Source organism: Amphiura filiformis, chromosome 8, assembly GCF_039555335.1.
Source record: "Amphiura filiformis chromosome 8, Afil_fr2py, whole genome shotgun sequence".
NCBI lineage: Eukaryota > Metazoa > Echinodermata > Ophiuroidea > Amphilepidida > Amphiuridae > Amphiura > Amphiura filiformis.
This window is the reverse complement of record NC_092635.1, coordinates 50,531,174-50,554,975: the sequence shown is the minus strand read 5'-3', so window position 1 is coordinate 50,554,975 and position 23,802 is coordinate 50,531,174. Positions and strand designations below refer to the sequence as shown.

Below are 23,802 nucleotides of genomic sequence, written 5' to 3'. Positions count from 1 at the left end.
ACATGCAGTATTAGACTCGATCCCAGTCATAATACGTCTATGTCAATCTCCATACATGTAGGAATGGGCGATACCAGCTTTTGGTACCGATTGTCGATCTAGAGCAGTCAGGGGGTGGGGCCGAATTTTTAGAAAAAATAAAATAAAATGAGGGGTTGTCTGAGGGGGAATGTTCCCTCCGCAGAAGTAAGAAACTTGTGCAAAATGAAGATCTAATTGTCATTGAAGCGATTTGGTGGACAATTTTGGCACTATTACTAGTGTAAAATTTTAGTTTGGCGGCCGAAAATTTGTGAAATGTGCGGTTCATGAAGCCTTTTCGTGGACAAGTTTCCCTATTATCGTAGGCCTATAAATTGTTTTAAACATAAATCGGCGAAAGCAGAAGCGAAAATGGCCACTTGTATATCGATTACGCAAAATGAAGACTAAATTGAAGTGATTTTAATCTCGACACCCCTGTCAGCGGCCATTTTGTTTCTCACATGTATTAAAATTCCCAGAATGCACTTGTTTTCAAAATTATTCATTTTTCACAAGTTACAACTCCATCAAAATTTATATTTTACACACATAAATAAGCATATAAATGTCTTCAACATTTGCAAGCAGTTTTTAACGATCCCGTGCATTTCCTGAAGAATAAGATCTGGTCACATGATCATTATCTACTTCCTGTGATTGCGCAATTAACATGGCCGATTTGCTTCTTGCATCGATTTCTAAGGAAATTTTCCCGGAAATTCTACAAAGTTCAGGATAAAGGACGTAAAGTTTATGGTGTTGCAAATGAAATATAATCGTTTGCAGATCTTTGAAAGGGAAAACAAATATGAAAAGTGGTATTTTATAAGCTTAAAACAGGTCTTGGGACAGGTTTGACAATGCAAAAATTATGAATAGAAGGTTGCCAAATTCGGAACCATTGGCGTAAAATACATTCATAGCTATTCATTGAAGTTTGAACAATCGATTTAGCGATTTATATCGATATTGAATGACCAATAAATCGATATTAATTATTTCCAACATCGACGATGCCTAATTTGAATGTGACTTCAACTTCATCAATACTGCTGTTTTCTTTGTTGTTTGTCAAATTTTTCATTTAAAAAATACCAAATGACACTTCGAATGACTTATCCTTCACTTTTAAGCAATTTATAAACAATTTTAATTTGTTCACACTTGCGCTGGGATCACTGAATGGGCCTTTAATGTATCAACATGTTGACATCGTTCCAGTGATATGGTATCCAATTATTGGTTTTCTGTCTACAAGCAATCTTTGAGATTTGAAATTACTTCATTCGGTAAAGCAATTTTCAGGGAGTGTCTTCAAATTTTTCACTGCCTCTCCCTCCTATTTTCCCTCAAAATCTGCTATAACATGTTATTTTTAACCAAATTTAATTAAAATCCAGTGATTTGAAATGATCATCATTGATTGATTGTATATAGCAACAGATTGCGGCATTGACGTCAGACCCATCCATCTATCGCAGGTGTTCTCATCAGTTTATCATCAATAAAGAATTGAAAAATATACAAGTCCTAAATGACGCAAAGAAACAATTATTGAATTTCCATACATGTAATGTTTGAAGCTGAATAAAATTAATTATTTTGCTCTCGTCAGGAATATTTTCATAATTTGACGCAGGTTGCAGGTGTTTTCTTGTATAATTTTATTTTTATATTTTGAATGCCGGGGGCACTCACATAAATGGTCTGTAGGCATGTTTGACCAAAAAAACAATTATAAAAGGGTGTTTTTTTAGGCTAGGCAAGTTACGCGCGTGGCACATTTAGGGTCGAAAAACACTGATCTCCAAGAATAAGAGTAGTTTTCTGAGACTGAATAACTTGTTTAGGATACCTTTTCAAATTTTTTCCACGAATTGGCGTCAATTGGGCCTTTATTTTGATTTTTCACTGAGGGGGCACATACCTTCTCAGATTCCCCTGCTTATGGATAAGGGGGGTATGGGGGCATTCTGAACTCTTTCCCCCTGTTGCCCCCCCCTCAAGAGTAAAACACTAAAATTGCAACTTTTTCAGAGTTTCAATGCATAATTTGGAGCAGTTGTGATTCTTTTGCCATGCATTAGGCTGTTCCAGTTGAAATCCACACTACCCCCTGTGGAACATTTTGATAATATCTTCCATAGAGGGAGTATGTTTTTCACATGTATTTGGTCAGTTCATGTTACCTATACTTGATAACACCTTTCACTATTGAGAATGTTAAAACAAATTTTTTTTCAATTCCCAGAGCGACCTACACATAGGGCCTAGATATAAACATTGAAACAAAATACTATGGGTCTCTATTTTTACAAGGTAAAATATTAATTAAAGAATGCAAATAACCTTTGATATAATTTTAAACAATGCAAATTGCAATGAAATTTTTTCTTCAATTTAAAAACAAACAATACAGTACTTCATTATCAAAGTCCAAGGCTGGTCAAAAATGAGCCCTTCATGCATGAAATACGGTTCAAAATAGACCACAGTGAAATAGACAAAGGATATTAAACAAATGGAAGATAAAGGCTAGGTGTGCGCAATTTAGCCTTTTTACTTTTTTCACAGCAGGGTGGAGAGTGAACAGTTAAGGCCAGACTTAAAATAATATCACTTATATAATGCTATGCATATGGTTCAAATGGTACAAGTTCAATCAGCTGTTAGATTCACTGCGCATGCTATGCACACTCTCTCTCACGCATACTTGATGATGCCGGGCTCCATCTCGATGCATGTCAATGACGTAGATTGTGCATGTAAACAATAACACTGACCACGTAGAATACTCAGAATGTACTAGTTCAGGGTCGAACCTATACATATCACCACCTTAATTTGTGCGATTCAATTAGAGAACAACATAATACAAGGCAAAGAAAAAATATCTGATATGGTATATGTATAGTGCCTGGTGTGGTGCATGGAAGGTTTCCTCTATTGATATGCGAGGTTGTGTTTGTTTTCATCATCAGTTGTATGGCTTTTGCTACTCTGTAATTACGCTTCCAAGTACTTGGTGTACTGAGTTATACATGGGGTATATGGCTTTCTATTAATATGCTTTAAGATTGTGATCAGTCATGTCGGAGAAGCTGCTTGTGGACTAACATTTCCAGTGGTAGGTAAGTAAAGCTTGAATTATTTGTTATAATTGTAGATATGTCCTTTTATTTACTCCTTATCTCGTATCAAAACCTTTGGGGAAGTAAGATTTTCCAATCTGTTCCACACTTCGACTCCTATGAAAACATGGCCTGAAATTGGCCAGGGGAGGGGGGGGGGGGCACTCGTGTATAAAAGTTGTAAGCATCCGCGTGAATTGACTTTCAAAAATGACCCTAAGCTAGGATGTCAAACTAACCCTAAACAAGGATTTTACTCAAATACAAACACCCCAAGCGAGGAATTAATTTGAAATTTACTCCTAAACAAGGATAGACATATGTGTGTCGGTAGAGTGTCATTCAGTGGTTGTGATGATATCGGTAAGCTTAAAATTGGCACTGTTGAAGTCGGCTCTGGTTTTTTTTTAATCTGGTCAGTAAAATTGCTCAGAAACCATTAATGTCTGTTAATTGGGTAATTTTAAAAAACTACCCTAAGCCAGGATCATCCTTCTTCTAGTAAAATCGCGGATCCGCGCGGATCCTCGCTTTGCTTTTCAAAAGTGTGCAAGCTTCGTTGGAAAGGCTGTGTAGATTCTATCACTGATATTTGTGGCCAAATTGTAAATGTTACCATTTTTGTATTACCACAATATAATAGAATAAAGGCACTCTGATAAAGGTGTGTATACAAAATGGTTAAAATATAGCGATAAACATTTGCCAGGATTTCACATCACTGGAGCCTTTCCCAATAGACCTTTTAAAACTGAGTCATTCCGATAGAACCCGAAGCATAAAATAATTTCCCCGATCACGCGCGCATAAAAGTACCTCTTCAGCATCATGTACAGTGCGAAGATCCAATGTGTAACAGGCATCATAAACTACGATGAACTTTCGACAGTCAATTATGGATGAGAGAGGTACTTTTGCCAAGGATACTCAATGTGCAATCAAGCGTGTGGTGGTATGTCTTGTGAAGAGACTGACTTGTGGAAAAATGATGCATCAAAACAAATGTTCCCTAAAAAATTTAACTGACTAAAATTACGAACTTTTGATCAATTCTTTCATTAGTATCTTATTGTGAAAAACCAAGTAGCTGAGGTGTTAGCTCAATATGCTAGGAAAATATTTAAACCGATGACCCCATGTTCACATTGGCTTAATAAGCTGTATTTTCGTGCAAAATGGTACCGTAATTCATGACATTTCTTGTCTGCCAGTTTGTGTAAAATTTGACCCTCTATAGCTTACTGAATAAATAGCACGTTTTTCCGAACTTTTCTAATCTTGATATGAAATGGTCTATAAAGATGGAAGCCAGAATGCCATTTTTGTGATGTTGTGGTGGTATTTTGCAACATTAAATAAGTCAAAAATGTCTGACCAACTTGTGTGTTTATTTCACAATTAAACACCGGTAATAATGAAAGCACCTTCCAATCCCAGCGCATTACACCCATTTAGCAATGGACTGTACAGTCCTGAGCCACACACACAGTTTTGTTGATTATCGATTGAGCCTGTGTTCACTAAGCATGACTTGTGCGTTCATGCCAATTTCAATAATTGGTCTTTTCCATATGGTTCTATTATTCCATGTTCTATTCAGTTTCTACTCTATTTTTTTTTTTTTACACTGGGTTTGTTACCATGGTTACATTAAAAGGTACTCCATGTTGGTAGACATTTTTGATTTAATTCTGATACTTTTTTAAAGTAATAACAGAGTACTAGTAATAATAGCATATCATACCTTTTGTTTTCATACACTGTTCATACCACTGTTCATACAAGTACAACACTAAAAATTAGTAATACATGCATAAAAGATTACTTCTGTGAAAAAAACTGTGATGGTCAGTGGCGTAGATTTCTTTTTGACATTGGGGGGATGTAGTTGGAAAAAAAAGCTAACTGATACAATATGGCGACTATGGCGTAAAAGTAGAATAAATGCGTGCGAAAATTTGCACTTTTGGGGCTAAAATGGGCAAATATGAGGTTAATTTAGGCAGAAACCCATTATCAGGCATCAACATTGGGGGATGATTGTATGGACCATCCCCCCTGGCAAAATATTGGGGGATAAATCCTCCCATCCCCGGGATCTACGCGTATGGTGATGGGCATTGAACATTCACATCGCGTATTAAAACAATCATAGTGTAAAAATGGTCCACAAAATGGCTTTGATTCAGCCTTTGTTTTATTTTATTTTTCAAATACATGGGGCAAATCCTTGCCCAGATACCTTCCCTCTGCGTATGGCTTGGCCGGTAACTTTTCTGACTAGCATCTAGTTGCCTACCCGGCTGGCCGGTAGGTCAAGCCCGGCTGGCCTGTAACTTTTTGAGGCATATTTCGAACACTGATAAAGTGCCCTCTTTGGCTTCTGTTTTGGACATCTGTACACTTTTTGTTTTAAGCAATGATCAACTATAGTGTCAAAATGGTCCACGAATTGGCGTCAATTGGGCCTTTATTTTGATTTTTCACTGAGGGGGCACATACCTTCTCAGATTCCCCTGCTTATGGATAAGGGGGGTATGGGGGCATTCTGAACTCTTTCCCCTGTTGCCCCCCGCAGTAAAACACTAAAATTGCAATTTTATCAGTTCATATCAAAACGTTTTAGCTGTGAGAGACCCTTTGCACACTGCGACTTATTACTTCTTTCCAACACTGCTTATAGGGATCACAAGGTCAAACCCAATCTCTGTGTATGGCTCTATGCATTCTCAGATTACCATCCTTAACCTTTGGTGAAATCTCAGCATACCAACCGTGTCACTGCACGCACTGTATACAGATTGCGGAGAGACCAATATACCTGGTTCATGCAGAGGTGATATGGGGTTTTGCTTCAGAAGTTCATATACTCCTTTTATAGTTTTTTCGCTATAAGCGAGTGAGATACTTGGCAAATCAGATTCTTTATTAGATGAGAAGCTTGGAAACATCCCAAGCTTCAATTGGATAAAAGGAAGCAGGTATACAAATGGTGCCACGACGTTGTAACGTGTTGAGATAAATGGTCAAAATACATAGAAAAGCAGTAGAAAAGCTGAAAAACGCGGATCTCAGGCACAGATCGGAGCATTTGTAATACATAGGCGATGGTGAATAAAAATTATTTGCGAGTAAACAATATCATCTACATTGTTTTCGATGCGATTTTAAATTGCAGGACATTCTCATGATTGTTTTGGTGTGAAGAAGCATGATATACGACTAATAATGTCAAAGTTGTGGGGTTAGTAATACAAATGTTTTGAGAAAATGTCTGAATTTTGTTGATGTCAGTGGACGGTTGTTAATGGAATGAAATAAGAAAACGATCAATGACGCTAGGGTACCCTAACGTTTTGATATGCCATCAGTGGAAGGTTCAGGTTGAATCTTTCTCAGAAGTGTATGAAATTCAAATTGGCGCTGTTGAGAAATTGCTCAGAAACCACTCTTTTGTGCCGAATAACGTGATAAATATGTCACCATTAATGTCCGTTAATTGGGTAATTAAAAAAAACTACCCTAAGCCAGGATCATCCTTAAAAAAAACACCCCTTCTTCTAGTAAAATGAGTGTTATGAGACCCTAATCGCGGATCCGCACGGATCCTCGTTTTGCTTTTCAAAAGTGTGCAAGCTTCGTTGGAAAGGCTGTGTAGATTCTATCACTGATATTTGTGGCCAAATTGTTAACGTTACCATTTTTGTATTACCACTATATAATACAGAATAAAGGCACTCTGATAAAGGTGTGTATACAAAATGGTTAAAATATAGCGATAAACATTTGTGTGTCAAAATAAAAATTTATATAATTAATATAATTTGCCAAGCTTTCACATCATTGGGGCCTTTTCCAATAGACCTTTTCATATTAAGTTTTCAAACTGATGAGTCATTCCGATAAAACCTGAAGCATAAAATAATTTCTCCTATCGCACGGCGCACACGCATAAAAAAGTACCTCTTCAGCATCATGTACAGTGCGAAGTTCCAATGTGTAACAGGCATCATAAACTAAGATGAACTTTCGACAGTCAATTATGGATGAGAGAGGTACTTTTGCCAAGGATACTCAATGCGCATTCAACCGTGTGGTGGTATGTCTTGTGAAGAGACTGACTTGTGGAAGAAATGATGCATCAAAACAAATGTTCTCTAAAAAAATTTAACTGACGAAAAATTACGAACTTTTGATCAATTCTTTCATTAGTATCTTATTGTGAAAAACCAAGTAGCTGAGGTGTTAGCTCAATATGCTAGGAAAATATTTAAACCGATGACCCCATGTTCACATTGGCTTAATAAGCTGTATTTTCGTGTAAAAGGGTACAGTAATTCATGACATTTCTTGTCTGCCAGTTTGTGTAAAATTTGACCCTCTATAGCTTACTGAATAAATAGCATGGTTTTCCGAACTTTTCTAATCTTGATATGAAATGGTCTATAAAGATGGAAGCCAGAATGCCATTTTTGTGATGTTGTGGTGGTATTTTGCAACATTAAATAAGTCAAAATGTCTGACCAACTTGTGTGTTTATTTCACAATTAAACACCGTAATAATGAAAGCACCTTCCAATCCCAGCGCATTACACCCATTTAGCAATGGACTGTACAGTCCTGAGCCACACACACAGTTTTGTTGACGGTATCGATTGAGCCTGTGTTCACTAAGCATGACTTGTGCGTTCATGCCAATTTCAATAATTGGTCTTTTCCATATGGTTCTATTATTCCATGTTCTATTCAGTTTCTACTCTATTTTTAAATTTATACACGGGGTTTGTTACCATGGTTACATTAAAAGGTACTCCATGTTGGTAGACATTTTTGATTTAATTCTGATACTTTTTTAAAGTAATAACAGAGTACTAGTAATAATAGCATATCATACCTTTTGTTTTCATACACTGTTCATACCACTGTTCATACAACACTAAAAATTAGTAATACATGCATAAAAGATTACTTCTGTGAAAAAAACTGTGATGGGCAGTGGCGTAGATTTCTTTTTGACATTGGGGGGATGTAGTTGGAAAAAAAAAGCTAACTGATGAAATATGGCGTAAAAGTAGAATAAATGCGTGCGAAAATTTGCACTTTTGGGGCTAAAATGGGCAAATATGAGGTTAATTTAGGCAGAAACCCATTATCAGGCATCAACATTGGGGGATGATTGTATGGACCATCCCCCCTGGCAAAATATTGGGGGGGGATAAATCCTCCCATCCCCGGGATCTACGCCAGATGGTGATGGGCATTGAACATTCACATCGCAGTATTAAAACAATCATAGTGTAAAATGGTCCACAAAATGGCTTTGATTCAGCCTTTGTTTTATTTTATTTTTCAAATACATGGGGCAAATCCTTGCCCAGATACCTTCCCTCTGCGTATGGCTTGGCCGGTAACTTTTCTGACTAGCATCTAGTTGCCTACCCGGCTGGTCGGTAGGTCAAGCCCGCTGGCCTGTAACTTTTGAGGCATATTTCAACACTGATAAAGTGCCCTCTTTGGCTTCTGTTTTGGACATCTGTACACTTTTTGTTTTAAGCAATGATCAACTATAGTGTCAAAATGGTCCACTAATTGGCTTCAATTGGGCCTTTATTTTGATTTTTCACTGAGGGGCACATACCTTCTCAGATTCCCCTGCTTATGGATAAGGGGGTATGGGGGCATTCTGAACTCTTTCCCCCTGTTGCCCCCATGCAGTAAAACCCTAAAATTGCAATTTTATCAGTTCCATCAGTGGAAGGTTCAGGTTGAATCTTTCTCAGAAGTGTATGAAATTCAAATGAAGCTGCCTAATGTGCTCATTCCATTTGAAATTCATACTCCCCTGTGGAAGATACTTCTAAAATCTTCCACAGGGGTTGAATAGCCCAATTGCTGAATGAACTGCCAATTGAACTGCTGCATATAAGAAACTGTTAAAAACTCATCTCATGTCAAGAGCATTTTAATGAAGTGTTGTGATTTAAATGTGTTAATTTTTACATAGTAACAAGTTTACCATGGACAGTGTTGTCCACATTATGTAGTTTACTTAGTATTTTAAGGCAAATTTCTATTTTTGTTTTTTATGTTTTATTTCTTGTTCAATGTTCATAGGTGTTTTTTTTGTCACCAGTATAAAGTATTGGCCTAATACAAAATGTAAGTGGGCCTGCTGACAAAGACTTACTCAGGGGCGCATTGAGAGGGGGGCACCCCTCTATTTTTTGCAGATCGGCGCCTGACTTTGTGTGGCGGTGGCTCGACGCCCCCTCTATTGAAAATTCCTGGATCCGCTCCTGTTACTTGCTGCTACCTCGAGTGCCCTCCAGGTGTCATATAAATCTGTATTGTATTGTGTTGTATTGTATTGTATTGTATTGTATTGTATTGTATTGTATTGTCCTACAAACCAAAATGATTCTGCACTTGCTGCCAAAAGACTCGACTATTCAAAAGCTATTAAAAATAGCTATTAGGCATTAAAAAGCCTTTAAGCATTACTAAAGCTATTAAGCATTACCAACAAAGCTTTTATGCTATTAAGTATTATATTAGACTTGTTATAAATCCCAATTGAAATTTTTGTTAATGATTCGATCAAATGACATAAAATTTCTCAAAATTTACAGTATATCATCCAATCAAATTACTTAACATTTAATTATTCTACGCTATAACATGAACGGAGACGGGAAACAGTTATATTTAAGCAAATTTTCGGTACCAAGCGTTAGATGCACTTGTCGGCTGCTACATGTGTCTCATTTCAAATAATAGCTAGGAACAAAATACCAGACTCATCTCAAGTGGAGGTCACTTCCAATCATCCCCAAGTCAGTCACATGGTTCAGGTATGCTCTCTGTATCCCTAAACCATGCGACTTAGGATGATTTGAAGTGACCTCCGCTTGGTATTTATTCCTAGCTATTATGTAGCATCTAGCAGCCGACAAGTGCATCATTTTCATATGGATGTACACAAATATCATATTAAACTTTTCCTTCAAGAAAGGACTGACTTTCAATGTTTTTTACAAAAAAAAGTGAACCTTTTTATTCAGTTTGGCATTTTGTTTGCGGGAGGGGGTGTGCACAGCTGAAGCTTTGCCTTTGGACCATGAAATATTGAAGTTATCATTTAGCTAGGAGCATAAATAATATCCTTGCAATTTGGTCTCAGTCAATGACGTGCTGAATTGACTTACTGCCAACAATCATGTAAGAATCGTTGAATAACAAATGTTCAGGATTTTGATTATTCAGAAACCTATATAATCAGATAGCTAATCTTTCATTGTGACATTCAATGCAAGACCCTGCCAACCAGGTTTCACAGGTTAATCTTATTTGACACAAAATACACAATTTTGACTTTTTACCCTCAAGTCTGCAAATCCTGGAAAAAAGAAGTTGGCACACTTGTACTAAACAATTGAAATGTGTGCCTTTATACCAAAATTGGAGTGGTGACTTTGCCTGCCAATCTGTTTTTAATACTTTTTATTTGCATTTCCTCTTTTTGTGGCGCCCTCTACGGAGACGCGCCACAATATAGGCATGACTTTGTGAAAAGCTTCTAATTTCACTCTTGCTAGATTGACTTCGCAATTGTTTTGCTAAAATTATGCCCAGCTCAGAAATAAAACCACAATTTGCTTGGATTTTATTTTATTATTGTTTTCTGATATGCACGGGATAAAATGGTGAGCGATATTCTTTGTTTAAAATACAAAATTAGGATTTATAAAAACACCAAATAAATCCTGACCTTTGTATGCGTCAACCAGTTTACCGTGTGCCTTAGAACCCGATAGACGGTGACATTTGACCATACACTAGGATCCACAACATGCTCATCTATCATGGGAACAGTTCTTAAACCCTAATACATTTGTACATTCATCCTTTGAAAATTTGGGAACACAAACTCATACTCTGCAACTTGAGGTCAAATTTTGCACTATGATTATGTAATTGAGGTTATTGGACTGTGCCATTGGGATGAGACCCTTGTGGTCCATAGTGATAAGATCAATTAACGAGGCCTCTTAAACTGATGGCTTTTGTTTGCTAATTACCATAGAATCTATATAAGTTGCCAAAGTTGCAATATGGTGGCACAATTGGGCGGCAAACTGTATGCAAACAACACGGCATATTAATTATACATGTTCTACATTGTTGTATTTTAAAACACTGAAGACCAAAATGGACTAGCTACTACCTCCATGATTGGATTAAGTAAATAACTAAATCCTGTTATCTACCCAGCAATGTTTGCTTATCTTAATAATTGTAACAAACTGTAGTGTACTAAATGGTATAAGACAGAAAGGGCAAACAGACAGAAATTTAGAGTTTTAAATTAGAGAGTTGACAGGAAGTTGTAAGAGTTAAATTGTTATGGATATGATTGGTGTAAGCGCGAAAATGTTAAATGTCAGATCAAAGTCATCCGAGGTGAATTAAGTAATGTCAATCACAAATTGTTACAGGTCATTTGAGGTGGACTAAGTTTATATTTGGATTGTCAGAACAACTTCCCCAATCAAACACATTCCTCTTGCATTTGATCATCTTCTACTCTTCCCTAGAAAAATCATTATAATACCAAATCTACACACCATGGAATTCACCATATCACGTCCAAGTTGGGCGCCACATTCCTTTTTTAAACGAATTTTTATTTAAACTATTTTTTTTTCTCATTCTGCACCTGATGAAAATAACATGGGAAACTTGTCCTTTTGTCTGTGTCATTCTTTTTTGTGTTGTTTGTTTTCATTTCGTTTTGTCCTTTTTGGTGTTAAAAATTTTGTATCATAAAATCAGCCATCTTTTGTATTGTATTATTTGTTAATAAATCATAGACAGTAACACTATGGCTGTCGAAAGATTTTTAAAAAAATTGGAGTGGTGAATGCAACACACATGAAGCACCGGCTCTACTCTCTGATATATCTCACCCTTCTCCACTCCTCCACTCCCCATCTTTCAATTTTGGAGGATCTCATGGACCTGCTGATAATAATGGGTTTCAGTTTTGTCCAACATTGAATTGGGGTGGGCATAGATTCACCAAAAGACAATTAAAGTATGCCAGCATTTTTTCCATAATTGTTTTTACTTTTGAATGGCAGGTGTTTATTTAAGCACATTCACAGATTTAGTTGGGATGGCAGACTGAAAACTAGAAATATCCTTAGAATATCCTTATCTTCTTGATTTTAAGATACGGGACATGCCTAGAAAATAGAACTATGTTTATTTTGACAAAACAGTGCATTTTGTACAAATCATTGGATCTGATAATATCAGGGTTGGTGATTTTTTCCCCCGGAGGGTGGGTTTATATGCCTGTATGTAGCACACTAAAAATCACTGCACTTTTGTTTCCTTTTCTTTCTCTGTTCCATTAGAAAACATTAATTTGTGAGCACTAGTTCAACCCCGGGGGAGGCACTCAAATATGAAAGTGACGTACCTGTGCCCACCAGCGTATGAAACTAGGGGTCTATCGGTGTAGAAATTTTCAGAAAAAAAGGGGGTCATTTGGTGTTGGCAATGTCAAAAATTGGGTGATTTTGTATGGGAGCACCCAAAATTTTACATCATTGACAATCAAAAATAGAGCTCTTTTACCAAATTTTACAGTACAAAATAGACAAAACTCATTTATTTTGCTCACAAAATTTCAATTTTGAGGACAAATTGTTCAAGAATTCAGTGTAGGCTACTGAAAAAAATTGGGTCATTGGGTGTAGGATTTGCCAAAAATACCGGGGTCTTTTCATGGGCACATGACGTACGGTATGTCAATATATATGGAAGTGCCCCCCCAGTTCAACTAAAAAACTAGTTCTTAGTTCCGGGCTAATCTAATTTTAGACAGGTGGATTTAATGGATTTTACAGATGTGATAGCTCTAAAACATATGATTTTAAGGTTATGTGAACTTGAGACTAATTCAGAGTGACATGTAAAGGCCAAATCAGGACAAATTTGACCCCAGTGACCCTTCCATGGGTATAGACAAGTTGTTTTATATTTGAGGGTCAAATTTTGGTATCTGCTTGGACGGGTGGTTTCTGATTACTGGCTAAGACTGTCCCCCTCTATATGTTGACCTAAAAAGACTACCGTATAAATTGTTTCATCAACAGAGGGAGTGGTTTTTTTAACCAACTCAAGGGCGCAAACCACCAAATAGCCTCTCCATTGCAAAGCACATAAAAGCAAAGATCCTAAAAATAAATTATTTTTATCTTTAAAAAAGGTCAACATTTTTAATTTTTTACATCATCCCAAGGACTAAATTTTCATTTTACAGCTTCAATTTTGGATGTCATTGTACTTCAGTTTTTATTGAAAAATGTTGGATGCCACTATTTCAACAATGAAACTAGCATTAAACTGGTTCTATTATACTTTGATAAGCTCGTAATCAGCGGGCCTTATAACATCATAGATTAATATCAATATATTTTATTTTGAGATTGTCTTGTGACATCTCACCAGAAGCATCACAAGTTAAGTCATACATGTAATACTTTGACATGCAAAATATATATATCACTTTCAACGTTGGTCACTTTTCGGCGTACGGTAGTGGTAAAAACCTAACGATTCCCACTGATTACAAGCTGATCAAAGTACAGCATTGATTCGGAGAGGGCCTGCTTTCCTTGTGAGATTGATTTGTATAATTTCATATCCATTTTAGTGATTAAAAACCTAACATCTTTGATGTAAATCAGAACATGCCAACATCATGAAGAACATGGTCCCAAAAGACACCACAAGAGGGGGCCACAAGAGGGGGAAAGATTTTTCACAGCCCCCCCCCCACCACCCCCTAGCTAGACAGTCACTTTGAGTTTGACTCTTCAAATTTACCTGCTCTAAAAAGGACTATACAGGGACAATGTCATAAAGAAGATGCACAAGGCAATTCTGGTTAAATTTCTGCCCAAATAGATCAAGGGGAAAAGAACACCAATTCAAAACTTTTGGTTAAAAAAATATTAGTACACCAAAAAAGGAGGGTCTTTCTGAGATAAGCACCTAAAATGGGGTCAATCGGTGAGACTTGGACAATTTTGGGTCATGACATTAGAACCAACAGTTATATACAAAAAATGTAAAAAGCAAAGTTTTCTAAATTCACACATTTTTGAAAAACATTGCGGTACTTTAGAAAAACAGGGCATTCTACATTCTACAGGATTTTATGGGTAGACAACCTATGTACAGTTGTATCGCGCCCATCTTGTCCTCTTGAACCTCAGGACCTGAGATTCGACAAGAATCACTGAATCGATTCTCGTAATGATTCTCATAACATTTGTTGCGAGAATCAATTTCTTTCATTTAATCATACAGTAAGTGAAGCGACTCGGATGGTTTTTGATTCTCGCGAACTGGCACGAAATCTAGGCCCTGAAAATCATGGGTCATAATTCAGTGAGAAATTATCCAAAGTTTGTTCAAAATTATTCAAAAGGGGGTCTAGGGGACAGCAAAACAATACATTATGTTCGTTGAGTGAGAGGCAGCTGTCAAATGGCGGGGGGGGGGTCATTGTGGCTGCACTTCCCCTTCAGTCATTTGAGTGATTCAATGTACTGTCTTATGAACATCGCGTATGCGTTTGACTAATATTTCCATCATAATAATAAAATGACGGTTCTTGCGCTTTATTGAAAATCTTGGATTTTGACCACACAATAGCACCTAAAGTCTTGATTTTTGCACTGAGGGTATATTATTATTAGTTTGAATGGCAATCATGAAAGAAAAAACAGGATTTTGAAAAATATTGAGGGAGTCCTCCTCTGCAAATGGGAATACCAGGCGTCGTAGGAAGCGCAACATGTGACTTACGAGGCTGGCGAAGATACAGGGCTGACAAAATACACGGCTAGCAATTACAAATGGAAAATTAACATACTTGCAGTGGGGTACTTTGTCGTAAGATAATTTTGCTTTGACACCACATAACAAATTTAGAATTGTTTGTGACGATTTCATGATTATGTGTTAATCCAATGGCGACCGCAAAATTGGCGATATCGCTTCCATTACCGCCTGGGGAATACAATATGGCTCTAATTCAAGCTCAATGGCTGTTTCAGTGTGATCAGAAATGAGTTAATTCAAAATTAAGTCTGAAAGGCTCACGAGGTAATTTTAAGTGTTTTAATTTTGCTCATCATACATGCAATGAATGAAAACAGGGCCGTAAGGTTGAAAATGTGTGGCGGCCATCACAAATGTGGGGCGGCCAAATTACAAATATATGCCCAAACTAAAAGATATAAAGAAAAACTAATTTCTCAAAAAGTGGGGTGGCCATGGCCAGCCGCCCACTTGACGGCCATGGAAATATACAAATTTCAAGTTGGCTTTCAATTGAGAGGATTACAGGATTGCTTCATCGCATCAGTCGGAACTTAGCTCGCAGTAAGTATGATGGGATTCAGAGGACAACTGGTCAAGTGATTTCACTGACTGGTTGCACTATTAATACAACTGAATGAAAACATAGCAAAGAGCCCGGTGGGGTCACTCAACTTTCAACACTGACCGCACGATCGTTACCAAAATCAAGGAAAAAGGGGTCATATTTAGGGCATGTCCGCGGACAAAATTTTCTGTGAAATTAGAAAAATAGGGGTGTTTTATTGCACAAATGTCTGCGAAATTGAAAAAGGGGTTCTTATTACATGTATTTTCTCCTGATCCCGTGGCCAGATAAAAAAATCACAGGAATAAATTTGGTTTCTTACTTTGTACTCATCCTGTGATCAATATTGTTCTCGGTTCTGATTTATATGCAAGGGGTACTACTTGAATTCTGTGATGCCCTTGTTAATTACTGGAAAAAAAAACATTCATAGGCCTAAAAATCCCTTCCTTGAAATGTTGAAATAGGGTCAAAATTGCAAATGTGTCCTCAGAATCTAAAAAATAGGGGTGTTTCAGAGTACCATTTTGTCCTTGTTTTGGAGTAAAAAAAGGGGGTAAAATTTCATGATTTGTCCTTGAAATCCACTGCAAAAGGGGGTAATTTGTACTTGTGGTAACGGTCCTATGCGTCCCCCTGCCAGGGAGTGACCCCACCGGGGCAAAGAGCAGCAAAGCAAAGTGGGGTAACAAAAAGAGCTGAGCCTGAGACTAAGTGAATTTATGACTTGGGCTAGACTCACTTGCCAGTCCTATATACGCCGTACCTATGTATATTGAGGACTGGATTTTGATGTCAATGGGAAATACACACTTAACGATTTGCGCCGTTAGAAACTTGAAAAAAATCTTTAAAATTTCATCAATGTATATAAAAGTGGTACCAACCAGATTGTGCTTGCTAATTTAAGACTCGGTTGAAACAAAATTAAGGATCGAAAGCATTTTAGTGTCCAAAAGGCAAAATTATCGTCAAAGTTCTGCCGAAATCGGCGAAGGGTTCAGAATTCGAATCGGGAACGAAAATATCTGATCTTTGCGATCAAAAACACAAAATTACAACTTTAAACATACTATTGGCCTGGCAAAAGACATTATTACCAAACAATACAGAATAGAAAATTTGACATCATTTTCTCAAAATATTGAAAAAATTTGCTCACTAGACATCGAAAAAGTACGCAATCCAATTCCCGTTCAAACGCGTGGGAAACTGAAAGTGCGATAAATCGTGACTAACTTGGGCCGGTAAGCTTACCTCATATCCACATTGTGCTTTCGCTGTATTCAATAGCAGTAGCGACAAAACCACTATCAGAAAACACTCCTTGTAAACGCCCACCATTTTGCTGCTGAAATCTGGTCCAGTATTGAACTGTTGATCCTTGGAATTGTAAACAAAATTTACCGCTCACATCACATGCAGCCGTTCTTTAATTTGCTCACTTTTAATAAATTGATCATGTGACATAAACACATGACCTGCGTTTATAACGTGCGATCACTGCCATTAAATAGTGAAACCGACATACCGTAATATGTCTATTTCTTACCTCGAAATCAATTGTCAATTTTATCCAACAGCCAGGAGGAGTCGGGGGAAAATTTCCCCCCACATAAATTGTTCAGGGATAAAATGGGGGATGGGCAAAGAGAATAAAGTGTCATTAAAATCAATCAATGAGCGTTTTAAGCGTTTCGACAGTTTCTGGGACATGATGAGAGCACATCAGACGTATCGAATTGCATTCTGAATACGAAGAATGTCTTTCTGATATCAAATAATTTTAGTTTGAAAATCACGATATAAAACTGACAAATTTTATGACAAATTATTAAAATTTGATATTTTTCACATTTTTGATATATATATAACAGTCCTCGAAGTAAATTTTATAAATCTAATGATATATTCTTAAAGTGTATGTAGCTGGGAGAAAAGCCGACGATCAATTGAATATTTGGACCTTTCACATTGAAGAAATGGATTTTTTCCCCAAAAGACCTTTTTTTTTTTGGTGTTTTGGGAAAAAAATCCATATCTTCAATACAAAAGGTCAAACTTTTCAATTGATCGTCGGCTTTCATCCCACCTACATACACTTTAAGTATAAATCATCAGATTTATAAAGTTTACTTCGAGTACTGATAAATATCACAAATATACATTTTTTAATGATTTGCCATAAAATGTGTATTACATTGCGAATTTCAAAAAAAATCAAAATTATTTGATATCAGCATAGGCGTAGATCCCGGGGGGATGCTCCATACAATCATCCCCCCAATGTGAATATAAGTTTCTGACCAAATTAACCTCATATTTGCCCATTTTAGCCCCAAAAGTAAAATTTTCAGCGCTTCGCGCATTTATTCCACTTTTGCACCATATTTCATCAGTTTAGCTTAAAAATAGCAAAATTTTTTTTGCTTCGCGCGCATTTGTACCATTAACTTATTCTGTCGCCAAAAGCTGCTGCTTTCACTATACTTCAAGAATTTTTTCCAACCCCATCCCCCCCCCCCCATGTCAAAAAGAAATCTACGCCACTGGATATCAGAAGGACATTCTTTGTATTCAGAATGCAATTCGATATGTCTGATGTGCTCTAATGTCCCACAATAAATACTGTCCAAACATTCATACCCCATCACTTAAATTGGAATTGATTGAAATTATTTTAGTTGATCAAGAATTGAATTGGAATTGAATCAAAATAACTTTGAGTGTTGAAAAATTGGATTGGAATTGCATTGAAATGGTTTTGAGAAACAGAGAATCGAATTGGAATCGAACTTTTAATTTGATTAAAATCAAATTAAAATTTACAAGGGAAATACTTCAATCATGTCAATTAGAATCAATATTGTTAGTGCATTTCGATTCCAATTCAATCAGTATATTCGGCTAGTACAACTTGTGACAAAGAAACTTGTCATTTTTTTTTACAAGGTCACTCATTGAAATTCTCCACTGCATAATACAATGAATAATATTTGATTTTATTCACCTTTATCTTTACTTTGCACAAAGGTCAATAGGGTGAATTGTCTCAATCACAAAAGCAAAGTACATCATTCACAATGGTTAATTAATTATCTCTTATTGACATGGATTGAGTAAATGACATTGAAGTTAACATGTTAAAATGTTGTTCGTTCATTTTCGCCAGCCCATCGGGCTGGTACCTGTTTCTGGGATGGTGTTTGTATGCTCAAGAGATTAATTTTTATTGGTATTGGAATGATTTTTTTTAAAAACTTTTGTGGTTGAATTTTTTTTAAATAATTTAATTCGATTTGTAAGGAAAAGTAAGTATGTTTTGCCGTTTCAACGAATGAAAACGAGTGAGTATTACCAAAGTTAGGTTTGAATTAATATGACTTTAAAAGTTTTAGGTATAGGCCTAAAATGTAACAATAATAGTTAATATACAGCATCATATGGTCAGCAGAAGAAAAGTATGTCATTTCAGTGTCTTTTGACCCGGGGTCCTTGACCACTGAACAGCGTGATATCATGTTGATAACAGATCTAAGAATCAAAATCTTCATCATATGGACCATATTGATGTCAAAGTAATTATCTATCCTATCCTGTGTCGTTTTATGGATAAAAATGACTCAAAATGCTATTGATGAAATAGTTGCTATCATAAACATCAGTTTTGCCTTTTCAACGGGAAAAATCCGATGCAAAATAAAGTTTTTAGGGCCTAGCTATAATATGGGCATAATTTATGCATGTAGGCCTATAGTATTGAACAATGTACCCATTTGACATGCACTTATAGATAGATAAATTGTCTTACTTTATTAATTTAATATCTTCTATGTTATAAATAAAATGACACATAACGTAAGTGAAGCTACTTTCTATCTTTTTTATTTGATTCATAAACTTACAGTCAAAACACACAAGAGTGAAGATTGCAGTGAGTAATCAGTCCTTAATAAATGTTCTTGCCACCATCTATCATATAGTAAACTATACATTGCGAATTAATATCAAATTATTTTAAAATAAAAAATGTAAAGGTGAGTTTATATTATGTTATATGGCGAATTAAAGGAGTATTTCGTGATCCTAGCATCCTCTTTTTATGACATTTTTCAGTAGATATCCACAAAAAAGCTTATTCTAACAAATTTCAGTTGATTCCGATTTTGCCTTTACGAGTTATGCATGGTTATGTGTAGACAATGTGTTGCAATTTTGTTCTGGTATACCAGAACGAAATTCAAATTTCACGATTACTTTGCTAAACAAATTAATCTGCAAGAAATATTTTGTACATTATGTAGCCAGAGGTTTCCAGTGATATAAAAAATCTCAACTTTTTTTGAGAAAAGTTGGGGGATGATGCTGTGGATCACAAAATGCCCTTTTAACTAAAACCTGCAGTCAGTGCAGTGTAGTATTTGTGACGTGGTATATCGAAAGCAGACACTTTTGGGCAGGATCGTAAATGGAGAAATAGCCAAAAATCTACCCGGGGTGATTTGTTCACGATTTGGGTTTATGATGTTATTAATGTTTAAAATATTGTCTGATCGTTTCAGACCGGAATATAACTGGCATCTTGTATTTTTCAGACATTTTTCAAGGTAATTCCTACTCTCAACATTGTCAATAATATTTTTAAAGACAGCTTATCTATTATTAATATTAAAGGCCCATTCAGTGATTTGCTCATCCGGACGATCGTAAAAATCATCAAAATTTTGGTACCGTACCTTTGTTATTACATAGATGTGCTAAGTCTGCGAATGGTTCAGCCGAAAGCCGTGTAGGCCTATTTAAGACAAAATAAGACATTTTACACGAATCTGTATTTTTAGATACTGACAGTATCTAAAATTAGCTACAAGTATTTGAATGGCGGGGCTTGAACTTCGTCAGTACTGCTGTTTTCTTCATTTTTTGTTTTTTTTTTGCATATCAAAAATACCAAATGACAATTTGAATGACTTAGGCCTATCCTTCTGTTTTAAGCAATTATAAACAATTTTAATTTTTTTACTCTTGCGCTGGGATCACTGAATGGGTCTTTAAGAAATGTGGCGTATCATGTCAAAAACAGACATCTTTTGGACAGCTTATAAATTTGGAGGCTTTCACATAAAGAGCTATTTTGCTCCACAACGCCGTTTTCCCCAATAAAATCGGACATTCCTAAGCGAAGATATTGAGTTCGTAAGTTATGGTATTAAAAAATTGGAAATTGAAATATCGTGGGTAAAAAGCTGAAAAGACAAATAAAACCAGAACAGAACAATTTAGAGAACAATAATGAATTAATAATAATGAACAATAATGAATTAAAGAGTTGACAGGAGATTAGGAGTTAATGTTTTCTGCAGTTTCAGTGTACATCTTCTCACCGTTGATGGTTTGGTGGACTGTCATGTAACATGGACGTAGTAAGCCGTGATCCTAAAAATGCCTTTCACATTGACCAAAACTAATTACAAGACCCTTCTACATTGAGGCTGGCTTTCCCTTTTAAAGGGAATTTTTATTCTTTAAAATTTTAACGAATGTCATTTTCAACATGCAGAAAGTTTCTTTTGGACATTTAGAGTTCATTTTACTGATACAGTAAACGTTTGTGTTGATAAAGCACCTTGAAGTGAAATGCTGTTTTTATTAATGACTGAATTATCAATCAGTAGTAGGCCTACATTATATTTCACATCAACTAAAAATAAACACTGAATTGAAATGCTGGGTGAATCGAATCAAAATAGTTTATAACTTAATTTTGATGTATAAAATGCATTGAATTGGAATTGAATCGAAATGATTTGAAACAACAACAAAAAATATTGAATTTGAATCGAATCAATGAAAAAACAGGGAAGGAGAATCGAATTGGAGTTTAATGATTAAAAAAATTGAAATTGAGAATCGAGATGGAACTTTGAATGATAAGATTAGTGGGAATTAGTGGCAGGTAAATTTGAATCGAATTGATTTTTTTAAAAACCGAATAACACCACAGTACGAGACTTAAAAATAGGTAGTCAAAAATGACCCGAAAGTAGTCATTTTTGACCCCATGGCAGGGTCAACTATGCACCGAACCCATTGAAGTCATTTTTGACCCGGAGATGAAGTCAAATGATTTGACCCAAATTGTAGTTAAAATGACTACATTTAGGGTCAAAAAATGATTTGACCCCCAACAGAGTCAGTTGAAAAATAACCATATTAGTGTCAAAAAATGACTATATCCGGGGGTCATAATTAGAAAATTACCTCTAACGTAGTTGAAATGACTACATTCAGGGGTCCCGGTTTGAAAATGACCCCGGAACGTGGGTCAAAAAATTACTATATTTGGGGTCATTTAAATATGACCCTTTTCGGGGTCAATTTAATATGATATCAACAACTGAAAATGACCCCTATGGTAGTCAAATTTGACTTCATCAGGGTTATTTCAAATTGACCCCCTAAATTAGTCAAAATTTTGACTACCTATTTTTAAGTGTGTAGGCACAGGGAACCCCACGTCACATTCACATTCGAGCCCGGTACTTCGAATGCCCTCCAACCCCTCCGGATGTAAGCTATTTTCGAAAAAAAAAAAATCGCTTGTCTGTCTGACGTATACGGTAGGCCTACTGTCAATTTTCCAGGAACTGGCCGATTGGACTGGTAACTGGTTTATAATGCCCTAGCTCATATCCTTTGGTATAAAATTCACTGTTAAACACTATCGTCCTAATCAAAATAATATCCAACGGAAAAAAAAACTATTTCACTCCATGCATCAACGGCAGGAAAGAACTATACTTACACCTCCGACAACTTAAATTGACGTAGGCCTGTATACGTCGAAGAATCGCCAGTCGACCGATCTGACGGCACTGTTTAATTTTCCAGGAATCGATTGGGCTTTCTTGGCATAAAGTCACTTACAAACCATAGACATATACTCATACGCAAACTAATATCCAACGGGAGTTTCCAAAGTTTATGTGTGTGAGTATATATACATTGTGAATGTTTTTGGTTTGGTAAGTTCCCGGGTAAGCCGGGCGGGTAAGTTTGTTTGCCCGAAGTTTTTCTACGTGCCATTCCAAGTGACAAAAATGAAAATGGTGCAAGTTTTTTGGGACAAACTGTACTATGACTATCTTAAAACGATAGTACAATTTCCTGGCTATAAGAATTAGGTTGCTGAACAAAAGCTAACGAAGTTGTGTGTGGGTCTTGCCTAGCAGCTCCTAGCTTTGCCTTTGCCTGTAAAATATGAAAAGCCCATTTTGGCTTTGGGACCGAGAACTAAGCGCTCATATATGGCATTTTATCTTATGATTTCAGATTATGTGACCGTGTCGTGGTGGCAGATATATTCTTATTTGCTGGAGTCATCGTTACAACTGATTTTCAGACAGCGTTTGACCACGTTGAAATCACCACTCCATCACAAGAAGTTCATTTGCACGGAGAGGCTGCATATTTCCGCTAGCGGGATTTACACCAGAATCAGATCAAGTTGAATGGGATTGACATGCAATTGCATTGATAATCTGCATTCAGTGCAAGCAAAATTCAACAACATTTTTATGACTTAACAAGCTGAAAAGCTGGTGCTTTTAGTTCAAAATGGAAGTGTGGGGAATATCTGGAACTGTGAACGATGATGATGATATGCTCTTGGGCGATTCAGATTCCAGGACTACGCCTTCAAAAGGGTTTTGGTTTAGGTAAGTAAATAGGCAATATAAATTTTCGTTACACATCCAGCTATGGGCAAAGGACATTAGAAAATGAAAATCAACAGCATGCCTTTAAAGTCTTAATATATGATTTCGGTCCAATTTTAATTAGGTTATACTTTGCCAAATAGTAAAACATTATTAGTATTAACAACTGTCAGCCTGGTTTTCTGGTCATTTTAAGCCAAACAAATGAGGTAAAATGAAAGAAAACTCACTTACTATATATATCTTAGCCGCTTCTATCATGTTTAGGAGGGATTTAAAGTCATAAGTAGGCCTATATGTCTTTAATTCAAACTTGCTCTGTTGCCCGCTCTGTTGTCAAAATAAAACCCAATGAATTTGGCTGAATCCAGTTAGATAGCTTTAGATCATAGATGTTATAGTTGGGACATGTGTAATATGCCCCTGGGGGGGGCACATCAAACATTTTTGGTGGGTATGCTCC

The 23,802-nt window shown here is 36.3% G+C and overlaps 1 protein-coding gene and 1 pseudogene across 2 annotated transcripts in view; one reads left to right on the top strand and one right to left on the bottom strand.

The window, feature by feature from the left end:
• Window positions 1-17,029, bottom strand: part of LOC140159167 (lysosomal alpha-mannosidase-like) — a 90,732-nt pseudogene extending 73,703 nt beyond the window's left edge.
• The window catches only part of LOC140159166 (protein dispatched homolog 1-like), a 33,911-nt gene continuing 12,731 nt past the window's right edge, over window positions 2,623-23,802 (top strand). Inside the window, exons 1-2 of one of the 2 annotated variants that reach the window (XM_072182536.1) lie at window positions 2,623-3,155; window positions 22,954-23,339. In XM_072182536.1, coding sequence (XP_072038637.1) covers window positions 23,239-23,339 — 101 coding nt within the window. In that variant the 5' untranslated portion in view covers window positions 2,623-3,155; window positions 22,954-23,238. Of the gene's footprint in view, window positions 3,156-22,334; window positions 22,612-22,953; window positions 23,340-23,802 lie in introns of those variants that run through there. The other variant, XM_072182537.1, reaches the window with a different exon arrangement.